The sequence below is a fragment of the Salvelinus sp. IW2-2015 genome, linkage group LG25 (assembly GCF_002910315.2).
Source record: "Salvelinus sp. IW2-2015 linkage group LG25, ASM291031v2, whole genome shotgun sequence".
Classification (NCBI taxonomy): domain Eukaryota; kingdom Metazoa; phylum Chordata; class Actinopteri; order Salmoniformes; family Salmonidae; genus Salvelinus; species Salvelinus sp. IW2-2015.
Window position 1 is genome coordinate 21,593,199 of NC_036865.1, and position 22,783 is coordinate 21,615,981.

At 43.2% G+C, this 22,783-nt stretch overlaps 1 protein-coding gene across 2 annotated transcripts in view; it reads right to left on the reverse strand.

The window, feature by feature from the left end:
* Positions 1-22,783, reverse strand: part of LOC111951590 (attractin-like protein 1) — a 91,887-nt gene that overhangs the window by 41,357 nt on the left and 27,747 nt on the right. For both annotated transcript variants that reach the window (XM_070434986.1, XM_023969757.3), the window contains exons 2-5: positions 5,274-5,357; positions 4,944-5,057; positions 2,612-2,740; positions 931-1,139 (exon numbers count right to left, since the gene is read on the reverse strand). In XM_070434986.1, coding sequence (XP_070291087.1) covers positions 931-1,139; positions 2,612-2,740; positions 4,944-5,057; positions 5,274-5,357 — 536 coding nt within the window. The remainder of the gene's footprint in view (positions 1-930; positions 1,140-2,611; positions 2,741-4,943; positions 5,058-5,273; positions 5,358-22,783) is intronic.

A 22,783-nucleotide genomic window follows, 5' to 3' on the forward strand; every position in this document is an offset into this window, starting at 1 on the left:
GTTCCGTCTCATTGAGAGGCGATTGGGTGGTTCTACCCTGCTGGACAGTTCCGTCTCATTGAGCGGTGATTGGTTGGTTCTACCCTGCTGGACAGTTCCGTCTCATTGAGAGGTGATTGGTTGGTTCTACCCTGCTGGACAGTTCCGTCTCATTGAGAGGTGATTGGTTGGTTCTACCCTGGACAGTCCCGTCTCATTGAGAGGTGCTTAGGTGGTTCTACCCTGCTAGACAGTTCCGTCTCATTGAGAGGTGCTTGGGTGGTTCTACTGTAAATAAGACATGTTAATACATCACCATACAGTATTCAGGAACAGTAGAGATCAAGTCAATGCATGGTTATACTAAGAGGATACCTAGACCAGCGACCCACCAGGCGTAAGAACAAAACCTCCAGCACCACTAGGTGGCAGACATGGAACATAAGAGCTCCTCTTAGTCAACAACCAAGCAAGTGTTGTATTTAGTATAGCCTGTATGAAAACGGACTGGATGGGTCATTTTAAATAAGATCATGCCGAAACCGATGGTCTTCCACCTTCATCTCAAGATTAGATTGTTAGAGCATGGGATACTCAACATGAAAAAGGCTCCAACTATCAAGCTGTCAAAACAGTGTCCGCTATTATCTAACAGACTACATGCATACTACAACATGACCTCATTCCCTTCATCTAAACTAAGACTGTCATATCTGCTGAGCACTTCAGATGTCAGCTTGTATCACTGTAACATATGAAACATGGTCTCTGTGCCTCTCTCTTCACAGTTCTCCTTTCAGCCAGAAGATGGCAGTGGGACTCAATCTACAAGAACAAAAATAACTTACCTTTGTCATTGAAGATTGAATGAACCCTATGAACCAACATGAAGATACCACACCACAACATTGTGAAAACTTTGACACGATATAACCATAGCACTAGCCAGACCTTGCCAGCTGTCGTTGCAGACACAGCTCTTCTCCCCAGTAAGGTCACAGTAGCCCTGGTCGGGGCTGCCACAGTTGTTCCTGCAGTAGGGGATGTCACAGGCCTCGCCCTTCCAGTACTTCTCACACTCGCAGTACACCCGGCTGGCGATGGAGTTCCCTGTGCTGCACTTCCCATGACCGGAGCAGTTATTGGGGCACGAGTTGACCCTGTAGACCCAGAATGGAGAGATGGTGAATTAAATGAGTGAAAGCATGAGACCATGGCAGGGATGGGGAAGTACATTTGGAAAGGTTATCATTTTAAATAAGAATTTGCTCTTAATTCACTTACTTGTATCAATAAATGTTGAATAAAAATAAATAAATAATTGAGGACAAACAAATAGCTGAAAGAATGATTTATTGACAGAGGTGATTGACATTTATTGGGGTGTGTGTTTTCAGGGAGCAGAACAGACACAGAGTGAGATACAGAGAAATGGAGAGAGAATTAAAGAGATGTGCAGACAAAAGAATAGAGAAAGAGGGAAGGTAGACAGAAACAGAAGGAGGTCAAGGATCCAGGATAATACATGGGCTTTTCAGCAACAGGGGGACTATAATGTTTACCGCTGTGACAAGAGTGTTGCTATGGCAACACCTTTATGGCCACATGGTGTGTGTCTGTGCTGGAGGCCTCCAGGCTGAGCTTGACTTATTTGAAAGCCCMTCTTTCTCTTTGGCTGCTGCTTTCTGAGACAACCCAATGAATTCATTTTCAGAATCACACACACACATGTATCTCCTATGTTAAGGGGTGTCATCCTCTCAGCTGTAATGCCAATTCCCAGCTACTCTGTGACAGACATTGTAGACCCTCGTCTCCAGGGTCTACAATGTGGCCTAGAGAGTCTGAAGTTGTATGTGTGCAGTAGTGCTGAGCGATTAACTGACATGTTGGTTATTTATTTTCAGTTTTGTAAACAACTAATTGAAAAACACCATTTCAATTATTTGAATTCCATTTCAGAATTGTTTTTTCTGTGAGCTCAATGCGCAAATTGCAGTTTTTCTAGAGATAAATCTGATCATGCCTGAACTGTGCAATGTAGTAGGGAGCCAATGTTCCACATAGTTTAGAAGAGAAAACATGATAATTAACTACAATGACCATAATCCATTGCGCGGCTACTTGTCCGGTCTGTTTCTTTTAAGCTTACTACATAAGAGACAGCAGAATGCGCGGTCAAGAGGAGATACCTCGAAGAAACTGCTCTCAATATATCTCTACCTGAAAATACACGAGCCAAGTGTTTAATAGTTGGTATTCAGCAGTCATAAAAGTATGGCTWATTTACTTTGAAGAACTACAAAATAGTGATTTTGTCAGACCGCATRGGTAGCAGCTCTAAAGAGATGTGATTATGACTAGGAATGAAAYAATAAAGTCATCAAATAAAACAAATGTAATATTTTATTAAAGTGAAATAAATGATGGTTAATAAGTGATAAGCAGTAATGGGCAGTCACTACCATCATGGAACTGTTATTTTAAATTTAAAACTTTACCTTTATTTAACTAGGCAAGTCAGTTAAGACTTGTCTGCTACTGAGCCAGAGACTTCCCTATTGGTCATATATGGTATAGGTGAGGATTTTGACTGTGAATGTAGTAGTGTGTATGGGCTGGGGCTACTCACGAGTAGGAGATGTGGAATCCAGTCAGGTTGTAGGCAGCGTCACTGAAAAAGTGCAACAGTGCATATCCAGAGGTGGCTACCACTTCCGGAACAGTCTCATTCCCTCTCGTTTCCGGGACAACAAGACCGCTGTGGGAGAAAAATAAAAATACATTACGCGCACGCAACGCACGCACGCACGCACACACTCGTTAAGCTCCAAAGCTTGCTGGATAAATGATCGCTCTTTGCTTGACTGCTGAGCTGGTTTGCTGTCACCATGAAAACCCCCCTCCCCTCCTTACATCATTGGGAGAAAGTGACTCCTTCCTCTCTCGGGATCGATCCCTCCATTGCATGGAGGATCAAACTCAGGCCTGCACTGCACAGCTCAATCAAGGTCATCAAAGAGGGAGGAGAAATCCGCTCCCCACCGGGAAGACCACAACCAGGTTCAACACAAAGACCACACAGCCAATACTGATGGACAAGGGGAGAGTCCATATGGAAGGACCCCCAGTGGAAGGAATTACATTAGGGACCTATTCTTCAAARKGGGAGGGAGGGAGGGTGGGTGGAGAATACTACTTCTAAAGACTGGAGAGGAGGAACACCTAAAACAGGCCTAAGAGCTACACTGAACTAAAATATAAAACGCAACAATTTCAAAGGTTTTACTGAGTTACAGTTCATATAAGGAAATCAGTGAAATKAAATAAATTCATTAGGCTCTAATCTATGGATTTCATGTCGGGAATATAGATATGCATCCGCTGGTCACGGATACCTTTAAAATAGGTAAGGGTGTGGATCAGAAAACCAGTCAGTATCTGGTGTGACCACCATTTGCCTCATGCAGCGCGACATCTCCTTCGCATAGTTGATCAGGCTGTTTGTTGTTCATAGTAGCCTGTGATGTTGTCCCACTCCTCTTCAATGGCTGTGCGAAGTTGATGGATATTGGCGGGAACTGGAACACSCTGTCGTACAGGTCAATCCAGAGCATCCCAAACATGCTCAATGGGTGACATGTCTGGTGAGTATGCAGGCAATGGAAGAACAGACATTTTCAGCTTCCACGAATTGTGTAGATCCTTGCGACATGGGACCGTGCTTGTTACCATGCTGTAACATGAGATGATGGCAGAGGATGAATGGCACAACAATGGGCCTCGGGATCTCGTCACGGTATCTCTGTGCATTCAAATTGCCGTCGATAAAATGCAATTGCGCTCGTTGTCCGTAGCTCATGCCTGCCTATACAGTAACCTCACYGCCACCATGGGCACTCTGTTGACAACATTGACATCAGAAAACCGCTCGCCCACACTACGCCATCTGCTATCTGCCCAGTACAGTTGATACCAGGATTCATCTGTGATGAGCAGACTTCTCCAGCGTCCCAGTGGCCATCGAAGGTGAGCATTTGCCCACTGAAGTCAGTTACGACGCCGAACTGCAGTCAGGTCAAAACCCTGGTGAGGACGACGAACATTCAGATGAGCTTCCCCGGTTTCTGACAGTTATTGCAGAAATTCTTTGGTTGTGCAAACCCACAGTTTCGTCAGCTGTCCGGGTGGCTGGTCTCAGACRATCCCGCAGGTGAAGAAGCCGAATGTGGAGGTCTTGGGCTRGCGTGGTTACATGTGGTCTGAGGTTGAGGCCAGTTGGATGTACTGCCAAATTCTCTAAAACGACATTGGAGGCGGCTTATGGTAGAGAAAWTAACATTACATTCTCTGGCAACAGCTCTGGTGGACATTCCTCCAGTCAGCATGCCAATTGCACACTCCCTCAAAACTTGAGACATCTGTGGAATTGTGGTGTGACAGAACTGCACATTTTAGATTGGCCTTTTATTGTCCCAAGCACAAGGTGCACCTGTGTAATGATCATGCTGTTTAATCAGCTTCTTGATATGCCACACCTGTCAGGTGGATGGATTATCTTGGCAAAGATGAAATGCTCACAAACAGGGATGTTAACAAATTTGTGCACAACATTTGAAAGAAACAAGCTTTATGTCTATATGGAACATTTCTGGGATCTTTAATTTCAGCTCATGAAACATCGGACCAACACTTTACATGTTGCGTTCATATTTTTACTCAGTGTAAATGCAGAATATTAATCCATTGATAACACCCACTCGTTACCTATAATGGAAAGAGAGAGAACAATTCCTCTTCAGCTAGCCAGTATTCTGAATCATCACTGTGTGGATTCTATGTAGCGGCATGTGATCCGCCCAACTAGGTTTGAGGTATACAGTATTTGGAGTTCGTGCATGTACAGTTGACTGCATACTAGAGAGTACACACGTATGTACATGCATACAGCATGATGATCTCACCTGAATACTGCAACCAGAGGTGCATAGATGGAGTCTCCATCGTAGACGTACATGTGGTCCCAGCTACATTCCGTGGCAAAATGGTTGAAGCGCAACCTGAGCACAGCGTTTGGGCTGGACGACAGAACATAGAGGTTTAAAATGGGTAGCTATTGGGCTGCAGWAGTAACTACAACACTGCCCACGATGATCAGGAGTCTTTACATTAGTCAAAGAGTTTAACATGAAGACCACTGAAAAATAACARATCAGTCTAAGAATGAATGCATACTGTACAGAATATAGATAGAAGAGGGTATGAACAGAGGAAAGAGAGAAAGAGCTACTTACTAGCTCTCGATCAGCCAGGTGCACTTAGTCTTGTACTTGTAGTTGATAGGTCCATCTGTGAGGGAACCTGATGGCTCTGTTAACCTGGCAAAGAGTGAAAAGCAACAATTAAAACATGGAGGAAGATGGACGGACAGATAGCTCACAGAGGGGGAGGGTATAGGGTATAGCAGTGTTTCCCCTATATTYATTTAGCAGCGGTGGCCCACCACTGCTAAATATTTGCAACCACTCCAAAAAATGTTAATATGCTGATGTGCTTYWAAAYGCCCACACCAGTATAAATCCACTTTTTCAAGCTAAAAGACGATGGCCAGAGCTTACCAACAATKTTGCACAACAATATAAGTCAATGAGTAATTGTTTTAGTCAAAGTATGAAGTAGTTGTGCTTCAAGTGACAAATTAGAATGTGTGACTTTGGGTGTTTTCGTGAGTCTTACGTGTCTTTTCCTATGAGATGACATGCMAATTCTTTTCAGCCTACATTTTGTTTCAGGGCTGGGTTTTATTTCAATGTTACCACCCACCAGCATGGCAATGTTTATTAAGCAGAAACAACTGCTGGAAATTCTTCCTATTTGCGAGTCGTCTGAGAGCCAAACAGCTTTTCTCTGTAGCCTACACTTGGGATTCCACTAGATAAAACAGCCAGATATTGTCAAAATTGGCTATATCGTACAAATTCCTGAAAACAAAAATTWGCTTTGATCTTACTTTATGGTTAGGGTTAGGCCAGCATTTCCCAAACTCGGTCTCAAAGCTTGATGATTAGTTGATTATTACAATCAGCGTGTGTAGTGCTAGGGCAAAAACCAAAACGTGCACTCCTTGGGGTCCCGTTGACAGAGTTTGGGAAACACTGGTTAGGCTACGGTTAGCAGTCTAGTTAGGCTAAGGTTAGCAGTCTGGTTAGGCTAAGGTTAGCAGTCTGGTTAGGCTAAGAGCAGTCTTAGGCTAGTAGCATCGTTAGGCTAAGGTTAGCAGTCTGTTAGGCTAAGGTTAGCAGTCTGGTTAGGCTAAGGTAGCAGTACTGGTTAGGCTAAGTAGCGTCAGTTAGGCAGGTTAGCAGTCTAGTTAGGCTAAGGTTAGCAGTCTAGTTAGGCTAAGGTAGCATGTTAGTAGGCTAGTAGCATTGTTAGCTAAGGTTAGCAGTCTGGTTAGGCTAAGGTTAGCAGTCTGGTTGGCTAAGGTTAGCAGTCTGGTTAGGCTAAGGTTAGCAGTCTGGTTAGGCTAAGGTTAGCAGTCTGGTTAGGCTAGGTTGCAGTCTGGTTAGGCTAAGGTTAGCAGTCTGGTTAGGCTAAGGTTAGCAGTCTGTTAGGCTAGGTTAGCAGTCTGGTTAGGCTAAGGTTAGCAGTCTGTTAGGCTAAGGTTAGCAGTCTGGTTAGGCTAAGGTTAGCAGTCTAGTTAGGCTAAGGTTAGCAGTCTGGTTAGGCTAAGGTTTAGCAGTCTGGTTAGGCTAAGGTTAGCAGTCTAGTTAGGCTAAGGTTAGCAGTCTGGTTAGGCTAAGGTTAGCAGTCTGGTTAGGCTACGGTTAGCAGTCTAGTTAGGCTAAGGTTTTAGGTTAAAAATCTGATTTTAAGAGAAAGTAGAAATAGACAGGGTTTATAACTTTGTGGCTGTGTTAATTAGTGACCACCCTACACTTGGGCGCCTTCCCATAGAGTAAATTAAAAATGGGGGGGGGGGGGTCAAAGTTATGTTTTTGCCCCTCACCTTTTTTACCAGCAAAATATCCCAATCTAGTGTATCGTTTGTCAAGTTTCACTTATTTTTGAGCTATTCTGCATAGAAATAAAATATAACAATTTTATAAAAATGGTAAACCCCGCTCCCCCTGTCACCCCAAGATGAATGGATTTGACCACTAACGTTTTAGGCAAATTAGTTTTGCATGGCCTGATGCAGGGTTTGCTCATTTTCAACCATTCCATTGATCCTAAATAGAGATCTCCACCCTCACAGGGCACCAGGCCATGCAAAAAAAACGTGCACATTAATTCAATAAAACACTCCAACCCGTTCACTAGTTAGGCTATCCATACTACCAGAGGTTATATTCTTTCTTTTTCTATGGCGGATTCGTGGCTGCAATTTAGACAATGCATTGATATATAGCTGCACAATTTAGACAACGCTAGCTAGCTTGCAGAAATTAAGAGAGAACAAAGAATATAGCTATTTTGATCATGTCCCTGTGCATGTCCAAATATTAATGACGTCTGGAATCCGACACGGTTTCACTGGAATTATCAAAAAGGCAGTGGTGTAAAGWACTTAAGTAAAAATACTTTAAAGTACGACTTAAGTAGTTTTTTGGGGTATCTGTACTTTACTACTTATATTTTTGCCAACTTTTACTTTTTCTTCACTAAATTCCTAAAGAAAATAATGTACTTTTTACTCCACACATTTTCCCTGACACCCAAAAGTACTCGTTACATTTTGACAAGAAAATGGTCAAAATCACACACTTATCAAGAGAACATCCCTGGTCATACCTACTGCCTCTGATCTGGCGGACTCACAAAACACAAATGCTTCGTTTGTAAATTATGTCTGAGAGTCGGAGTGTGCCCCTGGTTATCCGTCAAAAAAAAGAAAGAAAATTGTTCYGTCTGGTTTGCTTAATATAGGGAATTTGAAATGGTTTATACTTGTACTTTTGATACTTAAGTACATTTAAAACCAAATACTTTTCACTTTTACTTGAGTCATTTTCTATTAAGTTATCTTTACATTTACTCAGGTATGACAATTGAGTACTTTTTCTCCCACTGTCAAAAGACAACGTCAACAACTGGTATAGGCATAGCTTAGCTGAAACTMATTTCTTGACAGGTAGGATGCTAGTCTTTTTCTGAAATAATTATTATTATGACAGTCTTAATTATTATGGTAGTCGAAACTGAAATGGTGATGACATAACCTTAGCTAGGTAATGAAAGTTATCATGCTAGCTAGTTCCACTGACACCTGTCAGTCAGTGACCTAAATGTTGTTATTTCTCTACTACACCACAATGTTCCCACTCCAAATTTCTAAATATGTATTAGCAGCATGCATCAGTCTTTGAGCTGGAACCTAAACGTGAATTTCCGCTCTAGGACAGGAATTACTCGGAATAGGTGCAGCAACTTCCTCTGAGGTGGGCCTTTAAATGAACAGTGCGAGATTTTGTGAATGAAGCCTTTTTTCCCTACTTACCCATATAATCAGATGAACTCATCGATACCATTTTATGTCTCTGCATGCAGTTTGAAGGAAGTTGCTRACATGCGTTAGCGTAAACGCTTACTAGCGTTAGGCCAATGATTGGAAGTGTATGGGAACAGTAAGCTTGAAGTTCGCATAGACTTTCAGTCAATACGCTAACGCGAGTTAGCAATGGCTTGCATATGAGCACATCACCGTGATTCAGCTACTGTACATTTCCTGTCAATGAGTATTGTCTGAGGTGTGGCAGGAAGCCTAGCGTCTAAGAGTGTTGGGCCAATAACCGAAAGGTCGCTGGTTCGAATCCCGAGCCGACTAGGTCAAAAACCTATTGCTGTGCCCTTGAGCATTCAACCCTAATTGCTCCTGTAAGTTGATCTGRATAAGAGCGTCTGATAAATGAAGTAAATGTGTGTGGGGGTGTGTGTGTGTGCGTGCGAGCGTCTGTTTGTGTGTGCATTGGCGTTCTCTAAATGTGGCCACAATGACAGCCTTCCTCATCTCAAATGAGGAATTGAGGGACAGATATGTGTCTGCTTTAAGGGGTCCTTAACTGAAAAAGAATCCCAACGTCCATCTCAACCAATTACACTGAAACCACAAGTGTTATAGGAAATCATTAGCTCTCCCATTCAGAAAGCATCTGTCTTGTTTACTGGACAACACCTCCATCTACAGCCACACAGAGACTATTAGACAATGCTATTCTCTGGTCACCCTGACGTAATGGGACAAAATGGAAGACTACTGAAGGAGAGCCAGSAGCTGATGTCTTCAGGATATTGACATGGGGTAAACAAAGCGCAAGTCACCATTATCTGATATATTATTGTCACTGCTGGGAGCCTGGGACACTGTGGTCACACTGGCACCCAGCCACATCACTTCCTGGTATCAGCCTTGAAAACAAACCCTCCAACAAAACTGTGTGTGTGTGTGTGTGCGCGTGTGCGTGTGTGTGTGTGTGTGTGGTGTTTGTTTTGGTTTTACTATCCTTGTGGGGACCAGAAGTAAAACAAGGAACATTTCGCTGGTCCCCACAAGGGAAAATTATATTTTAAGTTTAGGCGTTAGGGTTAGAATTAGGGTTTTGGGATTAAGGTAAAGTTTAGGGCTAGGTTAAGAGTTAGGGTAAATAGGATTTTGAATAAGAATCAATTGTTTGGTCGCTTCAAGGAGAGTAAAACAAACATAGCTGTGTGCGTGTGTGACGGGGGGCAGACTGTCTCTTATTCACACATCAGCAGTGACCTTATGACAAAACATGTCATGTAGATGACAACAATGACCTTTCAACAACCTTAATGCACAGAAGAAAATGCATTAAGAGAAGGGCTCTGGAGAATCATGCAGGGTATGGATAGGCAACTCCAGTCCTCTGTGGCCTGATTGGTGTCTCTTATGCCCAGGGCACCAGCGAACACACCTTACTCCAATAATCAACTAATCATGATCTTCYGTTTAAAATGCAATTAGTTTAATCAGCTGTGTTTGCTAGGGATGGGGGAAAGGTATGCCACCACTCCGGCCCACGAGGAGTTGCCCATCCCTGATGCAGAAAGTACATTCAGCATGGAACCAAGTCAACCAACCCACTACCAAGTGGAACTAAGTGACAGATGGGAATATAACACGGAATTTACTTATTATTATTAATAATACATCATTTTTAGAGGCATCTCCAGGGAATTAAAAGGAGGGAGAGTCAGTCAGACAAAGAGTCAGACAGACAGAGTCAGGTAGACCGAGACAGACAGAGAGAAAGTCAGAGACAGTCAGACAGAGACAGAGTGAGTCAAACAGAGAGACAGAGTGAGTCAAACAGAGAGACAGAGAGAGTCAGACAGAAAGACAGAGACAGACAGACAGAGAGAGTCAGACAGAGAGACAGTCAGAGAGACAGACTACACTAGCAAAAACCCAAACTAAGCTGCATTGAGTTGCGTGTCTGAGCTGGGAGCTAAGTGCTGATTACAGACAGTATAACCCATCTGGCATTCAGGACAACCAGGTCAGGGCCTGTGGCAGGGGAACACACACACACACACACACACACACACACACACACACAGCGAGAGACAGACAGACACAAAGACAGACAGACACAAAGACACTATGTACAGGCTGTCTGAGCCAGGCCAAGACAAACAACGCTACATTACACCACTCATGACCGGAGTTGGATCAGGGCCCTAGAGGGCCGAACGTGATGTCTCCATGTGATTAAAACAGACAGATTGCAGCCCAACCTGACTCCTAGGAGGCATGCTTCCAAATACCACCAATATAGAAGGGGAAACGGGTTGGCTATGTCCGGTGCAGGAAAACAGGAACACGGCCATGTGAGTGAGTCACCAGGTTGTTTGCGTCTCTCTCTCGTTCTAGCTCTCTTTCGCTCTCGTTATCATCTCTCTCTCTCTCTCAATCTCGCATTAAACCCAGGATTGGAATATAAATATTAATCTGAAAGGCAGAGCTCAGATTGYCGTACTACACAGCTCTTACCCATCCAAGCGGACTACAACCAACAAGCTCATATTTTCAGATGAAAATCTTATCCGATTGGTCTAATGTCAGTCTGTGGGAGAGAGATATTGTGTAGGTGTGTGTTTTCTACTCGGAGCCTGGGAGGAATATATTACTGACCACCTGCAGCCATGCCGGAGACATCAAAAGGTCCAATACATCCTGTCTTCCATGCAGGATACAGACTGTGACGAGTAGAATGACAAATCTAACAGTAAATGAATAGGCATGTGTTCTTTCCTTCAGTGTTAAACCTGGACAAGCACATGGACGGTTTCATCCATCATTTCATGAAGAGCCTTTGAAGGACCGTCTTTTTAGACTTCAGTGATGCGCCAGTCTGACCACATTCAGGCCTATCGCCAAGAGTGGTCTGAACCCTGTGAGCATCAAACACTACTAGAACTAGACTGTGGGTGGAGCGTGAAGGTCCATTCATTTATTTTGCCAACCCTTAGAAAACCAGAGCCACTCAAAATGCACACGCAAAACTGCATGACACCGTGAACAGCGAGATGCACAGTGAGGTAGCTTTAGAAGACTAGGCCAGCAGCAGACTGTCTAGCAGGGTCCAGTATGACCAACAACATCCCACTGGGCAGAAACTGGTTGAATCAACGTCATTTTCTTTCACCAAAAAATGTAATGTGATGACTTTGAATCAAAGTGGACAACTGATTGAAATTGAAAGTCAATGTAAGAGAATTTCCGATTTTTTTCACCCAATGTTCAATCCAAATCCAATGACATGACATTTTTTGTTGAATTCACGTTAGTTGACAACTCAACAAACATTTTAAGCAAAATCAGACATTAGAATGACGTCTATGCCCAGTGGGACGGCACTTTCGCTCTCCCACCCAACACAGGGAGACGAGCAGGCTTTAAACAAATTGCTCCTGCTCCTTTTGGAATTCCACAAGAGCAGACGCAGTAAAAGGCAGACAGGAGTGGAGGTATGGTAGGTGCAGGAGTGGAGGTATGGTGGAGGTGGTATGGTGGAAGTATGGTGGAGGTTTATGGTGGAGGATATTGGTAGGTGCAGGAAGGTGGATGGTATGGTGGAGGTATGGTGGAGGTATGGTAGGTGCAGGGAGTGGAGGGTATGTGGAAGGATGGTGAGGGTATGGTGGAGGTATGGTAGGTGCAGGAGTTGGAGGTATGGTGGAGGTGGTATGGTGGAGGTATGGTGGAGGTGGTATGGTGGAGTATGGTGGAGGTATGGTAAGGTTGCAGGAGTGGAGGTATGATGGAGGTATGGTGGAGGTATGGTAGGTGCAGGAGTGGAGGGTATGGTGGAGGTATGGTGGAGGTGGTATGGTGGAGGTATGGTGGAGGTGGTATGTAGGTGCAGGAGTGGAGGTATGTGGAGGTGAGGTGGAGGTATGGTGGAGGTGGTATGGTGGAGGTATGGTGGAGGTGGTATGTGGAGGTATGGTAGGTGCAGGAGTGGAGGTATGGTGGAGGTATGGTAGGGTGCAGGGAGTGGAGGTATGGTGGAGGTGGTATGGTGGAGTATGGTGGAGGTTGGTATGGTGGAGGTATGGTAGGTGCGGAGGTGGAGGTATGGTGGAGGATGGTGGAGTGGTATGGTGGAGGTATGGTAGGTGCAGGAGTGGAGGTATGGTGGAGGTGGTATGGTGAGGTATGGTGGAGGTGGTATGGTGGATGTATGGTGGAGGTATGGTAGGTGCAGGAGTGGAGGTATGGTGGAGGTATGGTTAGGTGCAGGAGTGGAGGTGGTATGGTGGAGGTATGGTGGAGTGGTATGGTGGAGGTATTGGTGGAGGTGGTATGGTGGAGGTATGGTAGGTGCAGGAGTGGAGGATGTAGGTGAGGAGTGGAGGTATGGTTAGGTGAGGAGTGGAGGGTATTGGTGGAGGTGCAGGAGTGGAGGTATGGTGGAAGGTGAGGTAGTGGAGGTATGGTGGAGGTGCAGGAGTGGAGGTATGGTGGAGCGTGGTATGGTGGAGGTTTATGGTAGGGTGAGGTAGTGAGGTATGTGTGGAGTGTTATGGTGGAGGTGTATGGTGGAGGTATGGTGGAGGTTATGGTGGAGGTGTATGGTAGGTTGCAGGAGTGGAGGGTATGGTGGAGGGTTGTATGGTGGAGGTTATGGTGGAGGTGGTATTGGTGGAGGTTAGGTAGGTGCAGGAGTGGAGGTGTGGTGGAGGTGGGTATTGGTGGAGTGGTATGGTGGAGGTATGGTAGGGTGCCAGGAGTTGGTGAGGTATTGGTGGAGTGTATGGTGGAGGTTATGGTGGAGGTGGTATTGGTGAGGTATGGTAGGTGCAGGAGTGGAGGTGGTATGGTGGAGGTATGGTAGGTGCAGGAGTGGAGGTATGGTAGGTGCAGGAGTGGAGGTATGGTCTCTAGTAAACCATTTGGAAATATTAATCTCCTCTGAGTGAGTAATTGAACGTGTGTAGCAGACAGATGTACAGTGGCCGGAGGAGTGAATCCCTTGACACGTCAGACTAGAAACGCCTGTCCCTCAGGTAGCATAGGCAAAAAAAGAAACTCTCTCTCTCAACAACACACATCTTAATGCCCAGACCACTAACCCTCTCTCTCGGAAAATCCCTATCGGTTTCACTTCACTAATCACAAGGACGCACAGACAGAGTGGGAGGGGAAGAGACTGTGCCAAATACTGCATGTATTGCAGAAGAGGACAGGGAAGGACAAGACATAGCCTATCATAGCCCTCTAAAATAGTGAAACCCCAGCAAGTATATATGCTGATCTATCTGACCTCCAGTCAAAACACCTCTAGTCCAATATGAAAGGCAGTGGATSGTTGGAGCAAAGCAGTCATCCTGCAGAGAACTATCCTGGTTCCTCCTACAACATCCTGTGACCTCACCGTTCTGTCACACTCAACTATCTGCTCTCGCTGAGTCAGACTGCCTTCTCTCCTACTTTCCTTACTGAACAAACTTAGCAACGTTTTCATGAGCAGATTTCCATTTATCTACAGTACTCTGCTACAACCAACACATACAGCCGGAAATAAAGGAGTCTGAGCGGTCTCATGTTTCTTCTCTCCTGGGCTGTGTTCAGGGTCCTGAGCACACCTGTCCCTCTCAAAGAGCTCTCACTGACCTGTCCGTCTGCTAGGAGCAGATCAAAGCCTTGCTCCCACTCTGCACAAGGGCTCTCAATCAAATTCAATGAGTTGAGAGAGACTGCATGGGAAAAGAGGAGAGAAGTGGTGAACAGGACCAGTCAGATAACCTCCTTCATACAGCCAGGTGCTAGAGTGTAAGGGTATCAGAGAGAGACCCTGAACACTGATACAATCTAGACCTAGTCTGACCAGATGGAGGACGAGCAGGTCCACAGTTCAGGCTCAAGTGAGGAAAATATACAGAGAATAAAGTGTCAAATGAGACTATGTGGGAGGCTTTTGTTCTTTTGATTTCTGCAAGCAGTAACTGGAGAAGTTTACTATATGTCTTGTGTTTTTTGTTGTTAACTGTGTGTTTTGTTGGAATAGATGAAGAGTTCAATGCACCATCAAAGACCAATGTACTGTATCTTGTGTGATCTGTATCCTAACGGGTGGTCATTTTAGATAAGAATACTTTCAATCACATCGCCATCTAATGTTTTAAAGGTCTCTTTTTTCCCCACTAATGTTTTTTAGTACTTGTGCATCTCCAGCAACAATTCCTTAGATTAATACAATTCTTCAAATGTCTCTATAAAACAATGAATACAGAGAACTGATGCACATAGTTACATATTTGGTGACTCTGCAATCATCATGAGGTGTCAATAAAGCACACAGTCATGTGCCCCTATATTGTTCGACCAATAACAACACTCCAAACTCAGGATAACAGAAAATGCATTCTTCAACATAAAGAGAGGGCCCAAGATTGTGAAAACATTCACACAAAGCACAAGGGTAAGTATAAGCATGCACACACACAAAAACACAGCTCTAGCATAGTGGACAAAGAGCTTAGTGACAGTTCCCAGTCAGCTGACAGTGACCTCATCTCTCAAGTGTTATACAATGTCCTCAATACACTGTTAAAGACAACTGTTTTCTTTGGGGACAGAGCAGGACCACTCCCTCACTGTAGCGTAGCCTTTAAAAGAGATGTGGTACTGTAGCTGCATACCACGCACACAAAACACCCATCTCCCCCAGGCTATTGCAGCCCTGCGAATAGACAATGATAAATGAATCATTTACCCAATGGGTGACTGCTGCTATGTTCCCTCATACACACAGGTACAGGAGCAGTGGTCCTTTGGCTGTCTGCTAGTGGGGGATGGACAGATCTGTTATCACGCTCCCGCTGACAGGGACAATGTGTGTGTACATACTGTATGATACATCAGCATTGTAAGAGGGTGAAGATTGAGGGAGGATATTATCATAATCACTGCATGATTTTGAGTGTGTGCGCAAGTGTGTGAGCATGTATGTTGTGTGTGTGTGTGTGTGTGTGTGTGTGTCTCAGAGTGAAGACAATGGGGAGCAGAATGACCCGTTGTGTAAATAACCTTGACCATCCTTTATTAGGAATAGAAATCATGAAGGATAGAGTAAATGGGACTGTAAGAAAAGAGATTGATGTTTGTACGTCTCCAACACCTCTTCACGGTCCAGCAGCGTCACACCAGCAATTCATTCATCGGCAGAACCCGGGAACAGAAATCACATCGCTTTTACATTCTTTTCTAAAATAAGGTCAGGCTAAAGTTAATAGAATCGTATCTAACCAGCCCCTCCATACACCCTCTGCCTGAACCAATACCCTTGTACGTCAGCGTGAAATCTCAGAGAAACCCAATTGAGTGTTGTGGAAAGCATGAAGCACATGATGCAGTCAAACAGAGGTACTGCATTTGGCTCTCTTTAGTCAAATGATAGCTTATGAATATTCAAAACAGGTTTATGGTAAAAAAAAAAGACAGGCTGCTGAGTGGTCACAGATCTGCACGAAAATATAGTATGTCTAGAGCAGATGAATAATCATCACAACATTACAAAGGCCTTTCTGATTTGCGTTGGTACATTTTGAAGTTGCAGAGATCTCAATAAACAAAATAATCAATTGACACAACGAAAGAAACCGTGTGGAAAAGGGGCACGCGCTTCTCCAGCAACCACGAGTGTACGCGCACGTACAGAACGCGCACGTACAGAACGCGCACGTACAGAACGCGCACACGTGAACGAGTTCTGAAAAGCGGTAACCAACACATCAAAGTTGGCACCCAAAATAAATTCACCACATACTGAAGGAATATAGACTGGAGTTACACAGATAACTCAGCAACATCATAGCAATATGGATAGCAATGATCTGCGTTTATACAACATTCAAATCTCTAGAAAAACAGGGGCAAGTCTTAGCCAAATTAATTTTGGAGCGCACAAGGGAGCAGGGCTTGAACATGAGCGGGAATGTAATGTGCACAGGCATGCCTGTCGCCATCACACACACACACACACACACACACACACACACACACACACACACACACACACACACGTATAAACATGAAAAAGGTGTTTGATACACATGAGAATTCATTGTATTCTCTTCTGAGCTTCCAGCCTCTAAGAAGTTGCAGTGTTATTCATATATTCACAATATAAAAATAGCCCTCCCTGCATTTCCTCTGAAGAATACCATCCCTGGACACTAGTGTGTAATACTGTACTTGCTGACAGAGAAAACAAGTTCCTTGTAAAAGCAGGTACCTTCATATAGACAGGTGATTAGTGAATCTTATCTCATCACCAGAGGTTTTCCTGTGGGACTTTCCAGAATGTCACACATGACACTAAAACCATGGTTTTCTCAGAAATCKTATGATCAAATAGCTATCTGAATCTATGGGTTCCTAGATAGTGTGCTTTTCCCGAAAACACATTCATCACTCTCTTATATGAACATATGAGTGTTCAGCTGAACAAGTTCACATCCTCCTCCATTCTGGCAACATCACTACACCCACAAGACTCTGATTCAATGATAACTGACATGAGATTTCCACAGCAAACGTCAAACCTGCACCTGTGTAAAGTGGATAAAAACGAACTGCAACCCTATATAGCCTCTGCTCAGGTGAAAATAAGGCATGTGGGGAACCACCACCCAAATCAGAGTAACCCTCTCTTATCTGGACAGTGAAATCTAAACTAAGCACCAGACAATCGCAGGCTTTCCAGGATCCCGTTAATCCCATCTGATGCAGTGTGTGAAGGGTTGGTGTCAGCGGTGGGATCCATGGCTGACAGGGATGAGATGAGGCCTGCAGCTTTCCCTTAGGTCTCATCCCACAGGCCTCACTTTCCTCATTAATATTACCAATATGTCCAACTGCCAGAGAAAAGAACAAGGCTGAGATGCTGCTGAATCCAATTACCCACAATGTGAAAAACATTCAGAAGAAGTGGAAGTAGAATACAGCTTGAGAATAGAAAACTAAAACAGAGAAAGCTTTGCAGTGGTGATTAGTGGGTAAAACTCCTCAGTGGCAGAGTGGTTCAGACTGTGCATAAGAGGACAAATATGTTTATAGTGATATACTGTATAGTCACAACATGGCAAATAGGTCTTAAATTAACTGAAAGCCAAAATATAAAAATATATAGTCTAATGCGTGCCTGCTTGCACGTGTGTGTGTGTATGTGTGTGTGTGTGTGTGTGTGTGTGTGTGTAGGTGCCTGCATTAGTGTGAGTGAGATAGAGCCCACCAGACTTTAAATGCTGCTCTACCAATTCACTGATGATGCAGGCGTGATTGTGAAGACATAAATACTCATTACAGCAGTGTGTACGTGTGTGTCAAATCATACGTACACAGATTTGCAGGTGTTATACAGGTGCAGTGAAATGCTTATGTTTCTAGCTCCAACAATGCAGTAATATCTAGCGCTACAATAACAACACACACATAATCCAGAAAAATTAACACAAGTTATATATATATATATATCTTTTTTTTTACCTTTATTTAACTAGGCAAGTCAGTTAAGAACAAATTCTTATTTACAATGACGGACTACCGGGGAACAGTGGGTTAACTGCCTTGTTCAGGGGCAGAATGGACATTTTTACCTTGTCAGCTCGGGGATTCGATCCAGCAACCTTTCGGTTACTGGCCCAACGCTCTAACCACTAGGCTACCTGCCGCCCCAGGTAGGGTGGGTGGGTGGGTGGGTGTGTGTGGGTGAGTGAGTGATGAAGTTGGATGGTCTGTGTGAGAGCAGAAATAGACCATTCATTATAGTTCTACTACTATTATTACCCACAGTTTACACCCAGCCCACAGTGGAACAATTACATAGGAAGGTTTAACTTAACAGCCGTGTGTAGGTTAACAGTATCTTGGTCTAAAAATATTCCCTGAATGGCATATATTTTACACAGATATCATAGTAAAATCCTAAACACACTAACCACTGGGCACACCACATCATTTCAACGTGGAAAATTGGGTCCACGTGTGACACCAGAGATAGCGAGAGAAATAGAGAGAGAGAGAAATAGAGGAGAGAGAGAAATAGAGAGAGAGAGAGAAAGMGAGAGAAATAGAGAGAGAGAGAGAAATAGAAAGTTGGAATGGTCTGTTACAGCAAAATAAAAAAACATGAGCCTATCACAGTAATTAAAACATAGTGTAATAACCTATAGTTTCTTGAACTCTATGTATCATTACCAAAAATGTGCAAATAGAATATACTCCAAAATGCAGTGTGGTTCCACAAGGCAGAGATGAGTGACGGAGACCGAGAGGAACAAGGACAGCAGTGCAGCCTACACATCAATTCAGGTTACAAGACTTGTGTAGGCCTAATGAAGGATAATCACAGAATATTATTTTWGTGTTTTGTAAGTGATGTCTCATTGCATTTATCAAATGGCACTGTATGGATGTTGGAACTATTTTTGAGTGGAGTAGCCTAATAGTTGAAATAGTAACTGAAGTCTGGACACTGATTGGAGGCCTCACATATAGCCTATTCCAATATTAACTCCTGCCGAATTAAGTGTTCCTCGAGTGGGGGCTCCTGAGTGGCGCAGCGGTGTAAGGCACTGCATCTCAGTGCTAGAGGCATCACTACAGACACCCTCATTYGAATCCAGGCTGTATCACTACCGACCATGATTGGGAATCCCATAGGGCGGCGCACAATTGGCCCAGTGTCGTCCAGGTTTGGCCGTCATTGTAAATAAGAATTTGTTCTTAACGGACTTGCCTAATTAAATAAWWAAWWAAAAAWWTTATTCKATATTTTGAGAGAATGCTAATGCGAGTTTAGGGACCTGTTGTGTAGCCTAAAGTGCCATTTCTTTCAGTGACATTAAAGCCTGACAGTATTTCATTTTCAACCACATAATATATGCATCCAAGATAACTGAAATATTATGAGAAACATGTTGGATCTTTTTCACAGCTTTTAATTTCCTTCCTTAAATGTCATTTGGAAATCTCCCTGGTCCCTAAACGTCCTCGCTCCGTGAGAGAAGCAGAAATGAAAGAGAACTTTACCAATGTCAGCTAGGTTGTTGAGGATGCATTGGATTTATGACATCATTCTGGCGAGCAAGGCTTTATTTAATATTCTAGACGAGCATCAAGTAATGACCGAATAGAGAAGCTGCATCAAGTAATGACCGAATAGAGAAGCTGCATCAAGTAATGACCGAATAGAGAAGCTGCATCAAGTAATGACCGAAGAGAAGCTGCATCAAGTAACTTCGACCTGAATAGAGAAGCTGCATCAAGTAATGACCGAATAGAGAAGCTGCATCAAGTATGACCGAATAGAGAAGCTGCATCAAGTAATGACCGAAGAGAAGCTTGCTCAAAGTAATGACCGGAGAGAAGCTGCATCAAGTAATGACCGGAGAGAAGCTGCATCAAGTAATGACAGAAGAGAAGCTGCATGTATCTACTAATTATAGTCAAGTTGACAAATAAATAGCCTGTTTATGCTATATTCAAAAGATAGGCTAATACATTTAAAGTTAAACAACTAATCTTTACTATTAGGCCCATAGAGATCCTATTAAATGAATATGGATTCTTTAGGTCTATGTAATTCTATGATTAGGCATATAGAAAGTTCACAGCTCTTGAATTTTTCACACACACACACACACAATACCCTATAACGACAAAGTGGAATTATGTTGTTCAAAATGTTTACAAATGAATAAAAAATGAAAAGCTGAAATGTCTTCAGTCAAGAAGTATTCAACCCTTTTGTTATGGCAAGCCTAAATAAATTCAGGAGTAAACATTTGCTTAACAAGTCACATAATAAGTTGCATGGACTCACTGTGTGCAATAATAGTGTTTAACATGATTCTTTAATGACTACCTTATCTCTGTACCATACATACAAATATGTGTAAGGTCCCTCAGTCAAGCAGTGAATTTCAAACACAGATTCAACCACAAATACCAGGGAGGTTGTCCAATGCCTTGCAAAGSGCACCTATCGGTAGAAAAAAAGCAGACATTCCATATTTTCATGCATAGTGGTGGCTGCATCATGCGATGGGTAGGCTTGTAATCCTTAAGGACTGGAAAGTTTTCAGGAAAAAAAAAAGAAACGGACGGGAGGTAAGCTCAGGCAGAATCCTAGAGAAAAACCTGGTTCAGTCTGCTTTCCACCAGACACTGGCAAGACCTGAAAAGGGTTGTCTAGCAATGATCAACAACCAATTTGACAACGCTTGAAGATTTTTTTTTAATAATTATGGGCCAATGTTGCACAATCCAGGTGTGGAAAGCTCTTAAGAGACTTACACAAAAAGACTCACAGCCATAATCGCTGCCAAAAGGTGCTTCTACAAAGTATTGACTCAGGGATGTGAATACTTATGTAAATTAGATTTCTGTATTTAATTTGCTAAAAACATGTTTTCAACTTGTCATTATAGGATATTGTGTGTGGATGGGTGAGATTCTTATTTTATTTAATCTATTTTGAATTTGTATTTATAATGGATCCCCATGTATTATGGATGCCAAAGCAGCAGCTACTCTTCCTGGGGTCCAGCTAAATTAAGKCAGTTTACACAATTTTAAAACATTACAATACCTTCACAGATTTCACAACACACTGTGTGCCCTCAGGCCCCTACTCCACCACTACCACATATCTCCAGTACAAAATCCATGTGTATGTTTAGTGCATATGTTATCATGTGTGTGTGCGCGTGTGTGTGTGTGTGTGCGTGCGCATGTGTCTGTGCCAATGTTTGTGTTGCTTCACAGTCTCTGCTGGTCCATAAGGTGTTTTTTTAAATCTAATTTTACTGCTTGCGTCAGTTACTTGATATGGAATAGAGTTCCATGTAGTCATGGCTCTATGTAGTACYGTGTGCCTCYCATAATCTGTTCTGGGGACTGTGAAGAGACCTCTTGTGGCATGTATTGTGGGGTATGCATGCGTGTCCGAGCTGTGTGCCAGCAGTTTAGACAGACAGCTCGGTGCATTCAACATGTCAATACCTCTCATAAATAAAAGTAGTGATGAAGTCAATCTCTCCTCCACTTTCAGCCAGGAGAGATTGACATGCATATTATTAATATTAGCTCTCTGTGTACATCCAAGGGCCAGCCGTGCTGCCCTGTTCTGAGACAATTTCAATTTTCTTGAGTCCTTTTTTGTGGCACCTGACCACACAACTGAACAGTACTCAAAGTGCGACAAAACTAGGGCCTGTAGGACCTGCCTTGTTGATAGTGTTGTTAAGAAGGCAGAGTATCGCTTTATTATAGACTTCTCCCCATCTTAGCTACTACTGCATCAATATGTTTTGACCATGAGTTTACAATCTAGTGACACTCCAAGCAGTTTAGTCATCTCAACTTGCTCAATTTCCACATGATAAATTACAAGATTTAGTTGAGGTTTAGTGAGTGGTTTGTTCCAAATACAATCCTTTTAGTTTTAGAAATATTTAAGGATAACTTATTCCTTGCCACCCACTCAAACTAACTGCAGCTCTTTGTTGAGTGTTGCAGTCATTTCAGTCGCTGTAGTAGCTAAGGTGTATAGTGTTGAGTCATCTGCAAACATAGAAACTCTGGCTTTACTCAAAGTCCGTGGCATGTCGTTAGTAAAAAAAATTAAAAGCAAGGGGCCTAAACAGCTACCCTGGGGAATTCCTGATTCTAACTGGATTATATTTGATAGGCTTCCATTAAAGAACACCCTCTGTGTTCTGTTAGACAAGTAACTCTTTATCCACATTATAGCAGGGGGTGTAAAGCCATTACACATACGTTTTTCCAGCAGCAGACTATGATCAATAATGTCAAAAGCTGCACTGAAGTCTAACAAGACAGCCCCCACAATCATTTTATCATCAATTTCTCTCAGCCAATCATCAGTCATTTGTGTAAGTGCTGTGCTTGTTGAGTGTCCTTCCCTATAAGCATGCAGAAATTCTGTTGTCAATTTGTTTACTGTAAAATAGCATTGTATATGGTCAAACACAACTTTTTCCAGAAGTTTACTAGGGGTTGGTAACAGGCTGATTGGTCGGCTATTTGAGCCAGTAAAGGGGGCTTTACTATTCTTGGGTAGCGGAATGACTTTAGCTTYCCTCCATGCCTGAGGGCACACGCTCTCTAGTAGGCTTAAATTGAAGATGTGGCAAATAGGAGTGGCAATATCGTCTACTAATATCCTCAGTAATTTTCCATCTASATTGTCAGAACCTGGTGGCTTGTCATCGTTGATAGACAACAATCCTTTTTTCACCTCTTCCACAC